General features: G+C 47.3%; 1 protein-coding gene across 3 annotated transcripts in view; it reads left to right on the top strand.

Moving 5' to 3' along the window:
• Positions 1 to 8,315, top strand: part of IFT43 (intraflagellar transport 43) — a 46,978-nt gene extending 38,663 nt beyond the window's left edge. For 2 of the 3 annotated variants that reach the window (XM_026120449.2, XM_026120451.2), the window contains 4 exons: positions 5,217 to 5,289; positions 6,756 to 6,831; positions 7,198 to 7,260; positions 8,069 to 8,315. In XM_026120449.2, the coding sequence (XP_025976234.2) occupies positions 5,217 to 5,289; positions 6,756 to 6,831; positions 7,198 to 7,260; positions 8,069 to 8,179 (323 nt within the window). In that variant the 3' untranslated portion in view covers positions 8,180 to 8,315. Of the gene's footprint in view, positions 1 to 5,216; positions 5,290 to 6,755; positions 6,832 to 7,197; positions 7,261 to 7,899; positions 8,048 to 8,068 lie in introns of those variants that run through there. The other variant, XM_064512281.1, reaches the window with a different exon arrangement.
• The last annotated feature ends 7,440 nt before the right edge of the window (positions 8,316 to 15,755 follow it).

Here is a 15,755-nt window from a genome sequence, read left to right as displayed (position 1 = left end):
ACAACAGCTTGTGTCTGTCCCCACTAATTGTGCTTTCTTCTCTCCAACAGAGAACTTGTTAGTTCTCTGGGGTAGGACCAGATCTTACTGTGGGCTTGCAGCATTTCAAGGGACCCAGCCTGTAGGTGTTGCTGTAATACAAATAATATTAAATCAAGAATCAGCTCTACCTGGGAGAGGAAGTACAATGTAGCAACTTGCAGGAGCAACTGAGCTGTAAGGTGGTGCAGGTTCTTCCACCTCCTGCTTGCTGCTTTCCATGTTTTTTTCCCTCAGATGTCACTAAGTCATTTGGCTAAGAGGCAGAAAGGGTGGTCACTGGTCACTGCATGAATTCTAACATGGTCACATAAAGCCCTGCTTTGTTTTTGACTTAAGAACTGCTCTTCCTTGCTTACTGTTCAGCTACCCAGATTGTAGCACAGGTCACCATTGGTCTTTCCTCCCCATCTTTTCCTCCATGTGCACACTTCTGCCTAACGTTGTGTCCTGCCATAGCTTAGCCATGAGGCTGTTTTTGCATGCGACCACTGCCTAGCTCAGTCCAGCTGTTGTATTAAAAATACTATTCTTAATTATATGCTGGGACTTAGATGTTTTGAGACAGTCAGTCTGGTGCAGTACATTACAACTCCCCTGTTAGTCAACACTTGGTACTCATGCCTCCTATCCCACTATAACCCCACTGTAAATGAGTGCCTAGATGCACTCAGTTTGGTGTCATTCTTTGATAGTTCTCTCTTGTTCATCATGATTTGGGAGATGGTGGAGAGTCCGAAAAGGTCATCCGGCATGTGATGCTCACTCAGTATTTTTCATCTCTGCCATATGCAGTTTCTGAAGCCAATGTCTTCTTTCCTTCTGGGCTGACTTGGGCTGAGAAAGCGATGGGGAAAGGCTTTGCATTACTATTTGTTCCCAGTCATTGTGGGCAATAAAGAGAAGCCTCATCCATTCCTCTTTAAGGTCATTGTGTGCACTAAGTTTTCACCCCCCCCATCTTCTATTGCATATACTCCTCTGTTCTCCTTTCTGCGTGTAAAACACTACCTGACATGTATGTCTACCTATTCCCTCTTCCCTTCAGCCAAAATGAAAGTAGGATACTCTCTCTCAGGGGGAGAGTAAGTGCTGTTTTTAGGAGCACTCACTCTGGGAATGTTATCTGCCATATGAAACGGAGATTCGGAGGAGTTCTGTTTAGTGGAGGCTGGTTGAGGGAGGCTGCATTGCTTGCGGTAACCTATTGTAAAATGCTTGGAGGCCAGCTGGGAGATCAAAGTTGGCAGTTTTTGTACCCAATTTGTTCCCTTTTTATGTTTTTATAGTTTGTTCAAGTTTTATTTAATGTTTCTTACTATTATTACTATTATCATTGTCATCAATTTGTTCTGCTTTTCAAAGTGGAGGGAAAGATGTGAAAATGGGAGAAGAAATGCTGGAGCAGTAAGGTATTCACTTTGCTTCAACGATTTGCCTACAGTGTTTGATTGATATTGGTTGATATTAAAGGCAATATAGAAACTGCTCTCTCTCTTCCAAAATGCAGCCAACTTCAAAAAAAAAAAAATAGTAAAAGGCTAAAGCTCATAAAGCTAGATTGCAGAGAATCACTTTTGTTTGCAGGTTTTGAAGCTACCCCTCCTTCTCATCTGAAAAACATCTTCATTTTATAATGCACAGGCCATTTGTTCACTCCATCGCAGTGTTCTGCTATCTGTAAAGGTGTTTCCTTTTGCACATAGGCAACTCCGTAACGTATAGGTACATTATGAAGTCATTTTTAACATTTACCTACAAAAACCCTGAATTCAGACAGTAGAGCCAGGGCAGTAAAGAATACGTCAGGTTGCTGCATCAAAAACACAGGCTTATCAGTGTGATGGGGAGTGATCTGAAAGCCATACACCCAATAGGAGGGAGAAAAGTGGGTCACAGAGCAGAGGCGCAGTACACAGAATGGGGGTTTGAAAAGTAACATTGTTAGACCAAGCTAAAACAATTTCCAGCTGTATGTTTATGAGTGCTGCAACGTCGGACTGGGAGGACATGGTCCTGTGAACATTGCTGCATATTTATAGTAGTAGTCTCACTGCAGCTAATGGCAATATTCAGAGTAAAGCATATGCCTACATTCTTGCAACACTACAGCCCATGTGGTCCTTCTCCCTACAGTTGACATAGTGCCATGACTTGGCAGTGTTAGCGCAGCTTACTGGAAAAAAAGATGTAAGTTCTAAGAAAAGCAACAAAAATGATTAGGGGGCTGGAGGGTCTTAGTGAGGGGAAAGGTTGGCTACCTGGTGATAATGGGAAAGCTGAGACACAATTTTTCCAAGGATGTTAAAAGAGAGAAAGGAGAGGCATTGTGGAGAGATGGCATCATGGGAATTGGCAGAAGGAAAAAGAAATTATGAGTAACAAGTGAAATAACGAACCAAATATTTCAGGGCTGATTTGTCACTGATAGCAGTCAGCCTGGGGACCTTACATTTTCTTAAAATTTTGGATATTTTTGTTCTGCTTCTCGTCAGTCTCTCACAGTCCTAAAGGGCATTGCCTTTGCCTAGAAATGGACAAAATTATCCACACTTTGCAGTAAGAACAATCATGCACTGGCCTTTGTTGGAGGGGCTGGCAGGAGCCCCCAGAGTATTTCCAGCTCTTCTGTCTGAAATATTTTCAAAGCTCCTATAAAATACTGGAGCCTTGAATTTCTTTTGGAGAGAATTTCTACGTGATAGTCTGTGTTTTGCTAATACAGAGTAGGGGTAATGCTCTGCAAGGGGTTTGGGAATGTCTCCGTGGAATTCAATGGCAATGAGATAAAATCAGTGCTGGCAAGTCCAGCAGCAGGATGCTGTTTGTAGGACTCTGGGAACCTGCAAAATGAAAGGTACATCATTGATCTGGGCCCTAAATGTGCAGTTTTTTTCTTGAACGAAAGGTAATTAACAAAAGTCTGAGGGAACTAGGAAGAGGAAGCCCCAGGAGCAGCAGCCAAATGAGCACTGAGTGAAGAAATTGAGTTTGCTGCAAACCCCTTCCACGTTCCTGCTGTCGAAAGGGGATAAGGATGTGACCTTCTCCTGTGACAGTGGATGAGAGCAGCCCTGCTCCCAGGTAGTTCTTCATTTAGTTTTGTTTGCTGAGCAACATTCACAGTCTCCTGCTGAAAAGGATAAATTAGCTCAGGAGTGATTAGACAGTTTCTCATTCCCATGCTAGCTTGCATGGACCTAGCTGGGTACCTCTGCATAGCACTGCATTTGTCCTCTTGGACCAGCCTCACCAGTCTGTTTCCTCCTTGATCTTTGCTGCTTATATACAGGGACTTGCTCCCACATTGTCACTGAGCAGCATTTATGATCTCCCTCACCAGGTCAGTCGCTCTTTCCATGAGGTTGCTTTTGTCCCATAACTGCATTTTTTTACAAGCTTTGCCAAGAGCTGAGAGACCTTGCAAGGAAGAGCTGGTGGGATAGCAGCTTCTACTGTGTTCTGTCCTTAGAAACAGACAGGGGGCAGATCTATCCCAAACACACAGTGATACAGTGGTGAGGCACTTGCACGTGCCTCCTCCATCTAAGGGACAGATTGGGGGTCTGTTGCTGCAGTTTCCCTTTAAATGTCTTTGGGAAGTTTGCTGTCGTCAGAAAGCTGCTCTGCAGGCACCTGTTCCTTGGGGGGCTGGGGAGCTAAAAGGCACAGCTCTGCTGAGATTGTCCAAGCTGTCACTGCCTTTCACTTTGGCCTGGCTCTTGCTGCAGCCTCTGTCCCGCTCAGCCCTTCCGCCAAGCAGCCAATTAGCGAGAAATCCCACTGTGTGGCTAGCTCTGAACGGCCACCTCGCCAAGGCCCGCCTGACCTGTGCCCTGCTGCAGCTGGGCGAAGGCTGCCTCCTGCACTGGGGGCTGGGGAGCCTGGGGGATGCGGAGTGGACTTGGGGCAGGGGAGGGCAGCTGAGAGCCTGCGTGGCTCTGACAGGCAGGATGAGGGGGCTTTTCAGGAAGACCCTGCCCAGACTCCTGAGCGCCACAGGTGGGAATGTCTCTCCAGCTCCTGAATATTCATCTCAGCATGGGCTGCAAAACTGGGCAAAGTCAAGCCCAGCTGCTTGCTGTGGTGCAACAGTAATATGGCCATGCTGCCGACAGAGCCAGGAGCAGCCTGCTCATAAGGGGGCAGCTTGTCCAGACACTGTGTGAGTGAAACCTGTCCTCAGAGCTGAACCACCAGATTCTCCATGGTCGGAGGACTCAGGGTCTCTGGAAGGCCTCTGTGGACGTGAGTCTTTACAGCAGCTCTGTGCTGATGTATTCTGTCCTTGCTTTGCTCCTCCAGTTACTTTGCCTTCCCTTGCTCTCCCCCTTTTTGCTCCCACCATCTTCACCTGTTTGCCGAAGAGACACAGGACTTTGTCTAACCAGGACCTTGTCTGACCTTCTCTGAGCCTTGCTGTTCTAGCGGGATTCAATGTGTACCCAGGTTTTTCTGCTCACCTCCTTTCTTTCTCCTCTCACTTCCTTTTCAGGCAGAGTAGGTATAGTCCTTGTGCTGGGAACAACTAGGGGATATACATGTGACCTGTGTCAGTTATTCCATGTTCACATTGGAAATCATGAAAAGATTTATGACATTATAACTAAATGCATCTTCCACAGTCTTTGTATCTGCCAGACCACCAGCATTTCTGTCCCCAGCTATCAGGAAGGTCACAGACCTCTGCACAGTCTGAGATCCAGCCAGCAGCTCCTTCAGCGTCTGGTTTTATAGTTCAAACTTTTCGTAGTTTGTATCCTCTTCTACATTTAATTTCTAACAGAATCTAGATGACTGGACTGAGCAAGTGATAATACATCTCATAGGAAGCAAATTCTTGCCCAGTCTTGGGATGATGGCAAGCAGGCAGCAGGTTTGAGTGCAGCTGGCTTCTTTCAGTTTCAAGGTTGTGTTCAAATGCACAGTCCATGGCTACTGAGTCCTGTCCATCATAAATTTGCTCCTCTTGTCAGATTTCTTTTGACCCCAAGCCTCAAAGCTTTATTGCTTTGTTTTAATATTAACATATTTTAATCATTGTTAAATAAATCTGCTGTATTTTCCTCTAATAAGGAACAGGCTGTTTCACATCTATGAAGCATGGGAACCTTTATCTCTAGTGAGAGGAGAGTACAGCACTCCCCACTTACTGCTGCTGCCTTCTCCTGTTGCAGACATTCCCGTGATCCCTGACTTGGAGGAAGTCCAGGAGGAAGATCTGGCCATGCAAGTGGCAGCTCCCCCCAGGTAAGAGCACTGCCAGGTGCTCTTGAGGCTCTCATCGGCAGCACGAAATGTGAAATGCCTGCTGAAATTAAACTCTGTCTTCTCCTGTGCTCTGTGGATGTCAGTGGCTGTCCCATTCAGCAGCATTCAATGCTGTGTATTGTGATAGTGAGGCTCCAAGCCAAACAGTGCAAACTTCTTGTTTCCTGTTACACAGAGAAAGCAATTACTGCATATTGTCTCACTATATGCAAAAACTACATTAGAAAAACACGCTTCATGTTGCAAAATCAGACCCTCAAAAGTTAGGAATGGCTTGATTTAAGGTTGCCTGTATAACCTCAAATGCCTCCAGTACACATGTATTATCACACACACTTTGATTTCACGGTCATAGGCTGCTTTGCCCTCCACAGGATGTCCTCATACTCAACTGCCTAGTTAATTAGCAAAGTACAGTCCTGTTGTTTGAAGGGGTTATCAGAGCAGTCTTGGAGTTAGCTTGAAGGAGACCACCAAATTTTAAAAAATGAAATACTTGGGGGTTTTATGTTAAAAGTGTGAGGAATGCCTTCTCTCCCCTGTTGGGCCTATTGGCAAGATCACAGACTGGGATTTCTCTCAACTCTTATTTGGAGAGGTGGGATATCTTACTCCAGACCACAGATGTCTCTCATAAGTATGGAGTAGCTGTTGTCATTGAATAGCTGTTAAGAAAAATAAATGACACTTTATGGTAGTAAATTAAAAATTACTTTGTCTCTCACCAGAGTTCATTTCTGTTTTCTGTCTTTTTTTCTTTATCCCATCTGTTATTCCTGTATCCATTGTTTCTCTGCAATGGAAAAGACAAGTCGTTTTCATGGACAAGCATAAACAGAAATGAAATTAATGTAGGTCTTCTCCATAGTATTACATCACCTGCAGAGGGAAAGATGGCATAACAGTGTAATACCAATCCTTCCCCCCTTTGAAGGCTGCCTTTTAAGAAATTGTGTTTGATAGCTGTGACCCTGCTCAGACATGGAAAAAACAAAATCCCTACTATTTTGTAGCTTGTATGGTGGGGCTATCAGGGCCTGCTTTACTTGCAAGCTAGGAGAGTGATTTGGGCTGTTATGTGCTGGCTATGTATGTATATTGAGGTAGGGCTGTTTGGCTGTTTACCATATTCCTGTTTTTTCTTCTGGCCCTTGAAGCTAGTCTGTGGATATTCTATCTGGGGTGCTGGTTTCTCTGAGGGAGTCAGTTGTCCCTCCACATCAGCAAGAGGCTTATTCCCGTTTTTATGCCTGTGCAGAATCTGGCATGCAGATTTATGTGTCAATGACTATTCATTTGTTGAATGAGATGCACTCCTGTATCAGGCCTCTTGAGGACGATGTGGACACTCAAGATGGGTGTCCCCAGACTCCTGTTCACACCACCTTTCTCAGATGTGCTCCCACACTTAACAAGGTTTGTGTCTTTCCCCTTTCTGGTTATAGTGTCCAGGTGAACAGAGTGCTGACTTACCATGACCTGGACAAAGATCTTATGAAGTATGCTGCCTTTCAGACTCTGGTAAGTGGCTGTTGCTGTGGGGTGATGGATGTTACTTCCTCTCCTTCCAGTCTCCCATCATCCTTCATAGTAATTTTCAGCTACAGAAAATACATAGCTCTGTCATCCAGACATCTTCTAGTCTGCCTGCACATCTGTTCCTCTCTGTACTGGGGCTTGCATACTTGTTTGTGCCTATAAATTGTATGGGTGTAATATCTGTTGCTCAGGTGAGGCTCCTGTTGCTGTCCTGGACAGGGCATATGCCCCTTATGAGGCTAAACATAGTGTTTGTATCTCTAGCAACACCTTCCCGGTGAAATGACAGCATCCTTCCTCTGAGTCTGACCTGCTGAAGTAAGATTGTGGTTGTTTGTGCATTCACAGGATGGAGAGGTTGACCTGAAGCTTCTCACCAAAGTTTTGGCCCCAGAGCAGGAGCTACGAGAGGTGAGTCTTTTGTGGAAATACCGATAAGCTTCTTATGTTTCTCAGACTGTGCTTGGAATGTAGGCCTTTGTCGGTGGGGTAGAGGAGAGACAGGTGAGGAGAAGCCTGAGAGGAGGACTTTGTCGAGTTGAAGGAGGTCTTATTTCCCCGGCAGATTATTTTAAAGTATTTGTAGGGCTTTCCCTGTGTGAAAGTATGGTACCATGCTGACTGGCCTCCTTCTGTAGGAGAGAGCAAGTAAGGAGATTGTGAAGGGCCTAACACTGCCACAGATCGGTGCAGAAACAATGCTCTCATCTATTGTCTTTTGATAGCTACCATTAGCTCCAGGTGGTTCTGCAGGGTGGTGCAGAAGGACAAAAGCAGAAAGCATTTGGATTCTAAAGCAGGACAGAAAAATCTCAGTACAGCTGGGTAGGCAGGAACTTAGGACTGGAAGCAAAGGATTCCTGCAGCTCAGAATTACAGATGCTTCAGTAGAAGAGTAGAAGGTTTTCATGGCTCTTCCTTATGCTCTGCTTGTGAGTATTCTAAGATTAATGGATATCAAAAAATCTTTTCTTTATTGACTTTGAAAACATGAATAATTCTGTCAAAATCATTAAATTGTAGCAGAGATTCAAATTTTATTCTTTCTAGGATTCCTGTTGCTGCCAAGAGACTCTGGGACTTGGAGCCCCTTCCCTGGCAAGGGCGACTCCCATCTAGCCTCTCTCTTTGCTCTTCAGCTTGAATATTTAGCAGCGTTCAGAGATGTCTGGGTGTCACCAGTAAAATTTCAGCATGTTTGTCTCTTTTCTCTTGGTAGGATGATGTCAGCTGGGACTGGGACCATCTCTTCACAGAGGTGTCCTCAGAATTAGTGACTGAGTGGGACCTGGGGCAGTCTGAGAGAGAGGACCACCTTAGTCTGCCCTAGAGCACTGGCACACAAGCCATCTCCTTGTGCACACATCCCTGTAAATAATTTAGCACTTTAATTTTCTATTCATGTGTTTGTATTTGAAAAATTATTTCAGACATGGAAATAAATCTAAGCTTCATAGGAAAACTGGCTTGGGAGTTTGGGGTATTTTGTAATCAGAATCTTTGTTCTCGAAAGAGATTAAGAATTCCAAGCACAATAAAATACTTACGAACAGTCACTCCCACCTCCCTAGCACCTTTACAAATAACTGCAACAGTCAATCTTTCTTCTGCTGAAATGCAACCCCTCTGGGGTGGACCATCTCACAAATGAGTAGGACGAGTGTGGTTTTCAGTGACAGCTATCAGAGGAGCTTAGATTGATAGGATTTTTTTTGCCTAGAACATCAAGATTATCATCTTCCTCACAGCAGATGCCACAAGTTGTCAGGATATCCATTTTTAAATCTTGTCCAGCGGCAAGGTTTTGCCTCCAGCCTCCAGCCATCCCCTGGTACTTTAACCTCTCCCCTGGAACATTACCTCTGTATTGACGCAGAGGAAACAGCATCACCTATTAAACTGCCAACACCATTTCTTACAGCACCTCTTTTTACCCTTGAGGTCTCCCAGCTAAGTACTGACCAGGCCTAACCCTGCTTAGCTTTTGCAATCAGATGAGATCACAGCCTGAGCTGAGATAGCTTCAGGCAATAGGTAGTTTGCAACAAAAATACTGTTTATTCCACACGTGAAAGAATGAAGCCTGCTGCTCTGAAACAAGATAACTCCCTGGTGGGTGTTTCCTTGGAACCAAGAAACCCACTCTCATTGTCACCTAAAGAGAAATCCATTTAGATGGTTAATTCCCTGTCCCCATAGAACCATGGTCATTATTTGCAGGAAACAACAGTATGAGTTCTAAGCCAATGTCCTTCAAAGCCTTGCCCACTAGAGAATCTTGCTATACTTCTGGAGGGCAGTGCAGGTGCTAGGAAGAAGGTGCTTGTTCGGTAGGTCTAATGGAGCACTGCGTTCTCACTCGTGTGCTGAGAGCAGGACAGGTCAAGTAACTCACTATGAATTCAGTACTCTGCAAAACTTCAGCTCAGAATTAATAGGCCAAGCAATTCTGCCAGCAAGAGAGAAGCACTTGGATGCCAGTGGAGGGGGTCACCAAAATAAGGGGAGACTGATCTGTCTCAAGAAGATGCTAAGTTTTGTAAAAATAAAAGAAACTCCTTTATAACTGGAAACGTATGAGAGAGAGAGAGAGCTTGGGAAATCTTTGAGCAGAGAAACCTGTTTTGGTAGGAACAGAAACTTCCCAGCTAAGCCAGCATCTTTTTATCTGTGGCATCTATGGTCTTTGGCCAAGGAGTATTTAGGACATTTCCTACATCCCAGGAAAACAAAACGAAACATCTTTCATTAGAATTCGGTAAACTAAAGTAGTTTAATAAATTAGACAAAACCAGCAAGCCAGTATAAGAGGGAGAGAACAGTAAAGGGAGGAGGGAATGGGACATAGATTTACTCAGTTCATCCCTCAGAGGTCACAAAGGAGAGGCTCTGTCCTCTGATTTATGAACTGTAGGACCTTCTAGTCCTCTACTTTCTACCTGAGGTGAGACTGATCTACACTGCTTCTCTAAGCTGCTTGCTGGTATTGCCATATTCAGTGCTATCTGCTTCCAGTGAGATTGTAACTTCTTTGAAGCATAAAGAAAACATACTTGTTTCTGCACCCTGAGAGTCAGAGGGCAAACTTTAGTAGCTGCAAGAGTGGCCCAACACAGATTGCAAGTATCCCCCATTGAAGTTTGGATCTCTGCAACGTGCCCCTACCAGCAATGTACTGTCCTCCTACCCAGTCAGTGCTGCACTGGCCTCCAGTTTCTTGAAAAGAAGGGCAAGGAAACAACATGAGCAGAAAAGAAAATGAGGCCAAGAGATTAGACTGCCCTTTTCCCTTCAGCCAAGCTCACAAAGCATAAGAGGCCTTGTACTTTTGTGTCACCTCATAAACCCACTCAGTCACCCAGTGCAAATCAACTAGCTTTCAATGAGCACAAAAGCTGAAGATGCCCTGGCCACAGGCACAAGAGTGAGCGAGCTATGAATCCAATTTCTCTGGCTGCCCAGCCTGAGGTTTGGTCTGTGATATGTGGCATATTATGTGTTGAGTTTTCTTTAGAGCTTTGGGGAGGTGGCACTGCTGGAGACTTGCATCCTTAAGAGCAGAAAACTAAGCAGTGTTTAGGGCTGTATCCTTTGATATGGGCTGTGTGAGCCCTCCAGGCAGGGGTCATACCAAGCCTATTGGTGTTCCAGCAGTGGTGTGTGCTGCCCAGACAGTCCTGGAGCTCTCTGCAGGAAGGCTCCCAGTGCCATCTTCTGCCTCCAAAAGCTTCTCTGATCTTCCTGGGGCAGGGGGAAAACACTCCTACCTGGCTCCCATCCCAGCAGGGAGAAGTGTAACTGGGCTGTGCAGTGGTGCTCAACCCCACAGAGGCCGTGTGGGCCCTTCAGGAGCTGAGAAGGAAGGACACTGGATCTCCAGAGATCCTTCTGGAGATGGTGAGAGGCAGGAATTTATGAGGGCTTGGGAGGGCTGCTTGAGACAGGGTGTGGGGAGGAGGGGGCCAGAAGCAATAGCAGGGTTTGTGGGAGATGCATGGCAGGAGTAGGGGAGAAGTGAATGATTTGGTAACAGACAGGGTGTAGGCAAAATTCGGAGAGGAGTGAGGCCAGAGCAGGTGCTGGTCAAGAGGCATGAGAGAACAGAGCACAAGAAAAGGATAGTGAGATTTGAGTGAGGCATTTGCTGATATGCCGCGGGCTCTTTATGCTGCAGGAGCTGCTCTAAAGCTGCCAAAAATCTCCCAGAGGAGTGTGCTGGGGGCTGAGTGCTATCAGCCCCTGCTCTGTCTCGGGATCCCTGAGCAGGGATGCTCTGGGGTGGGAGGCAAGTGTGTGTGAGCCAGGCCCATGCCTGGGCTGGGACCCTTGGGATCTCAGTAGATACTTGTGCAGAGTTTGAAAAAAATCACAAACTCATCTATTTTTAGACAAGAAGAAGCTGCTTTTATTTCATTTAGTCTGACCTGCTGTAATACAGCCTGTAGCAGAGCCCAGTGAAATGTGACTGAGCTGTGCCTGTCTCTTAGAAGGACAACCAGTATGTTTGAAAGTCTTCTCTGGTTAGTTATTCCAACAGTTAACTGCCCTTACAGTCCAAAATCTGCTTATTTCTAGAGTCAGTTTTTGAGTTTCATCTTCATATTCCCTGAGCCTGATTATGCTATCACCTTCCCAGTTATACCATGCTCTCAGATATTTTCTCCTTGCTTCAGTATTTATGTGCACTGTGATCAAATTATTGCTTTAATTTCCTTCAATAAACTCAATAGACTGAAACTTGTTTCTACATCTTTTCAGTTTCTCTCCGGCTGGAGGAAGGGAGGTGAGCTGTCTGGCTCCTGGCCTTTCTCCAGCAAGCTCTCCCCACCCACCCTCCTTTCACAGCCCCGTTTTGGTTGCAGTGCTGGGAAGGTGACTGAAACCTGTTGCTTCTCCTCACTTAGGTCCTGGTGCTCTCAGAGGAGAATCTGCTTCTCTTACTCTCCTCACTGAAAAGAAACCAGGAGGTACTTGTGCAAGCCCAGGCCAGCTCTTGGTCTTGGTGATGCACTAGTGTGTGCTGCCTGCAATGAAGCTGCTTTGGGTGTTCGCACCTCTGAAAAGTCCCATGGGAAGAGCATACAAAGGAAGAAATAGCAAGTGTCAATTTTTTCTTGTAACCTGTCTAGGTGTAGCTCTGGTTACTCCTCATGTGAGGTGAGGAGTGAGAGCAGTTCTCAGCCCTGAGTACCCTGCTCCAGGGAACTAGAATAAGCCCTCAGGGCTGTGCCTAGCTGAGGAATAGACAATAATCCTGTTTTTATCATTTTCAGTGGGGCATTCTCTATGGTTCACAGATCCTGATGAACAAGGCTGCACAGCCATGTTGGGAGGCTTGTCAGGCTCATTGGACCTGTGCTGCAGAGGGGGAAAACTGAGGTGCAGGGCTGTGCCCAGGGCCACACTGTGAATGTGTGGCAGAATCAGGATTAGAAACTAGGAACCTCAAGCTCTGGATTCAAATATGGAGACCATATACCCAGCAAGTATTTCCCATCTTCAATGGGAAGATACTAATTCAGTGTAGAGAGCCGTGTGTCCTGTGTGCTGTTCTGCCTGGGTCGTACATCGCTGAATCACTTTCTTGGCAGAGATGCCTTACAAGAGTGCAGTTTGTCTGGTGGGGGGAGGAATGAGATATTGTGGCAGAGACCACATATACAGCTCTGGAAAAAAAACGTAGAAAATAAAAGCTGAGAAAAAGCCAGTCCCAGCAACTTTCCATTAAAGAGCCTGCCTGCCAGGAGCCTCTTAAAGGGACTCTGGCTGGCTGTTTTATTAAGTGTGACAAAGTGATGGGAGGTGTGTTTGGGGGGAGCTCCTATGTTAATAAATTGGAAAGGCTTTGCAGTTCTTCTCGCTGGAGCGTCTCAGGGAAAGTGGAATTAATTCATGGCATATGCTCCCAGCATCTGCTGCTGTGACCTGGAGTGGCGGGAGTGCAGAGCGAGGGAGCGTGAGCCAGAGTTCGTATTCCCCAGGCCTCGCTGGGGCCTCGCTCCCCGCCTGCCTGTGGCTGAGTGTGGCGGGGGAGGCACGGCCCCTGTGGCTGAGCGCGCGCCGGGGTGCTCACCCCATCTGCTTGCTGGGGGTCGGTGGGGATGTCGCAGCCCGTGGGCTCAGGCTTTCTGAAGAAGGAGAAATGCTCGAGACTTGGGAAGGATAAAGGTGTCTGAATAGAAAAGAAGCCACTTGGAATAGAAATGAATCCAGTTTGCCCCAAACAACCTTAATCCCCCCCACAGGCAAGTATACCCCTCCCCAGCCATCTGACATGTTCTGCGAGCTGCTGTGAGGCTCTTTCACTCCTCATTCTCCTTCTTCCTTGTTCCCCACCACTGTTGAGTATCTCCAGAGGACAGAGGCTGAATTTGCTGTTAGGCTGTCATTTCCTTCTCTGTATAAAGGCTCCCTGGAAGTAGCCTTCCACACTGTATTTCCCCTCCACCAACCTGCACCGCGGACTTGGGGCTCAATCCAGCCAGTACAGGTGGGTGCACGCCTTGGTTCCCAGCTGGCGAGGTTGCTGCATGTGCTTTGTGCTCTGCATCTATGCTTTCCCAAGGGAAGGGGCACCTGGAGCGAACCCTCCACTGGCTGCTCTTTCTCTGGGCACATCCTGTCACCTTTCCACATGGCTCCCTGGGATGTGTGATGCTTCCCTGTCTGGGAGTGCTGACGGAGCTAGCAGGAGCGAGGTGGTGCAGCGGGCGAGCCCCAGGTGAGGCGGAGATGCCCCATGTTGCTTCTCTGCTCTCCCAGCAACTGCCCCCATACCTCAGCAGCGCCTCTCACTTGTGCTCCCTTTCAAAACTTGGCATCCCAATGTTGGGCCCTATGCGGGATGTGCTGAGACTGTGCAGTGCTGAGTGAGGGCAACTGCAGGGTCCCAGCTGTGAGGCACCACGTGTGATCTGTGATCTGGGTGGAAACAGACCCGCCATCCCTGGGGTGACGTGTCCTAGAGCAAGACGTGGTTCTCTGTGTGAGCTGGCATACCGGCAACTTGCATGCTGGAGAGCTTAAATGTTGCCATATGGCCTGAAGGGATTACAAGGGGTGAGAGCACAAATCCATCACTGGGAAGGTTTTATAGATATGACAGACTTCAAGTGCCCCCTGTATTCCCCTTCCAGAGCCAAGGAGGCCCTGAGCCCAGTCAGACGCTGACACTGTTTTCTGCATCTCTCCCAATATGAGCAGCCTTTTTTTTCCCCCCTAATTTCTTTCCCCTCTCCTCAGTTATGCCCCACATCTTAAACCAAACCTGTTGGGAGGAGAACTACTCCCAAGAAAAGCTGTTGCTGTGCTGCCACATGGGGCTGCTCCTGCCAGTGCAGGGGCTGTTCTAGCACCGTCGGAAGGGATCTGCCAGTCCCTGAAGTTTTGCCACCTGCATCTCAGGCCTGGTTCCTGTGTTGTCTCACCCCCTGGCTGCCCTGGCAAGACCAGTCCTTCTGGGGCAGTGCTCTCAAGGTGAAGCAGGCACTCCTTGGGGCTGTGGCTGCAGCCCAGGAAGCATCCTGATTGATTCAGTTGTGAGTGCTGCATACAGAAGTCCAGAGCTGCTGAGCCCTTTCATCTGTTTGCTGCAATCCCTGGGTGGGATGAGACCGCTCCTCTGCTGCCCAGCAGTGCAGCCAGCCTCCCCGGTGCTGGAGGAGCTCTGGGCTGTGGGCCCTGTTATCAGCCTCCATCTCCTGTCACTTTCAGAACCACTTCATTATCCTTTTCTTATCCCTTTTCTCCCTCTTATCGTTATTAATAATCACACTGGATTGGCTGGAGTGCTGACAGCTGCCCCTTGTCTATTCTTTCTGTCTATTTTAATCCTGCCTGCTTATCTGGAATAAACCTGATCCTTTTTCTTTTAATTAAAGACATTTGGTCAGTCAGCCCCTCCCCCTGCAGAGATAGGACTGATCACGCTGGTGATATGCAGCAAGCAGGAAAAGGGGCAGATTAGCAAGTGACAGTGTTTTCCACAGCCCGAGGATATAGGATGTTGGAATAGGGGCTGAGAGTGGGTAAGGCGCTTGTGTGAGGAGAAGACTTCTGCTGCGCAGTGTGGGGAGCTGTGGGGAGCAGCTCTCCAGATCACTCTGTCTGACCCACCGTATTGGTGTGGGGTTGCGCAGCTGCCTCTGTGCTGCAAGCGAGAGGCACGACAGCCACACAAGCAGGGGAGCCCTGCTCACTCCTCTCCGCTTAGCTCGGGTTGCAATAGCAATGCGAGGCTCAGAGGCTGTTCGGGTGGCCCTGCCTGGGGCTGCTGGGCTCCGGGGCAGTGCCACTGGGTCACTGCAGCTGTCCCTTGCAGTAACCATCAGCATTAACACAGCTGGACGGATTGCAGGGGCACTTTGCACTTGCAGCTCCTACATGGATATATGTGTGCTACATATGCAGCCCCTACACAGAGTTTGCTCCTCAGCACTTTCTCATGTTGCCAAGAGATGCTCATGGTAGGTTTCACAGTACCGCTCCTGCATCCCAGTCCCGCCGTCATTACTTCCTGGGGCCACAGCTCTAGTTCTAGTCTCTGAAAAAATGCCTTGCCAGGCAGTTCACTTGAGCTGAAATATTTCTGTTGTCTGAAGGGACAGGTCACTCGAGGAAGGGCTGTGCAAATAGGCTGGGGAAAAATTGTTGTGCTAATTCACACTTTTATGAACCCATAAACTCAAATCTGCATTCATTGCAATCTGTAAAGTGACTGGAGTGCAGGCTGAAATGCTTAGAAAGTGTTAATCAGGGGTCCGTAACAAAGCAAAATGCTCTGAAGTGCAGCAGCAGGAGTTTGGCCGTAAGCAGCAGGAGTATTCAACCTTAGCCCTAAAAATGCATATTCTTTGGTTCCCGAATGGTTCATTTCAGATGCACAAGTTGCAATGTTGACTGAATGC

Source organism: Dromaius novaehollandiae, chromosome 5 (assembly GCF_036370855.1).
Source record: "Dromaius novaehollandiae isolate bDroNov1 chromosome 5, bDroNov1.hap1, whole genome shotgun sequence".
Taxonomy (NCBI): Eukaryota; Metazoa; Chordata; class Aves; order Casuariiformes; family Dromaiidae; genus Dromaius; species Dromaius novaehollandiae.
This window is presented reverse-complemented; position numbering and strand designations above follow the sequence as displayed.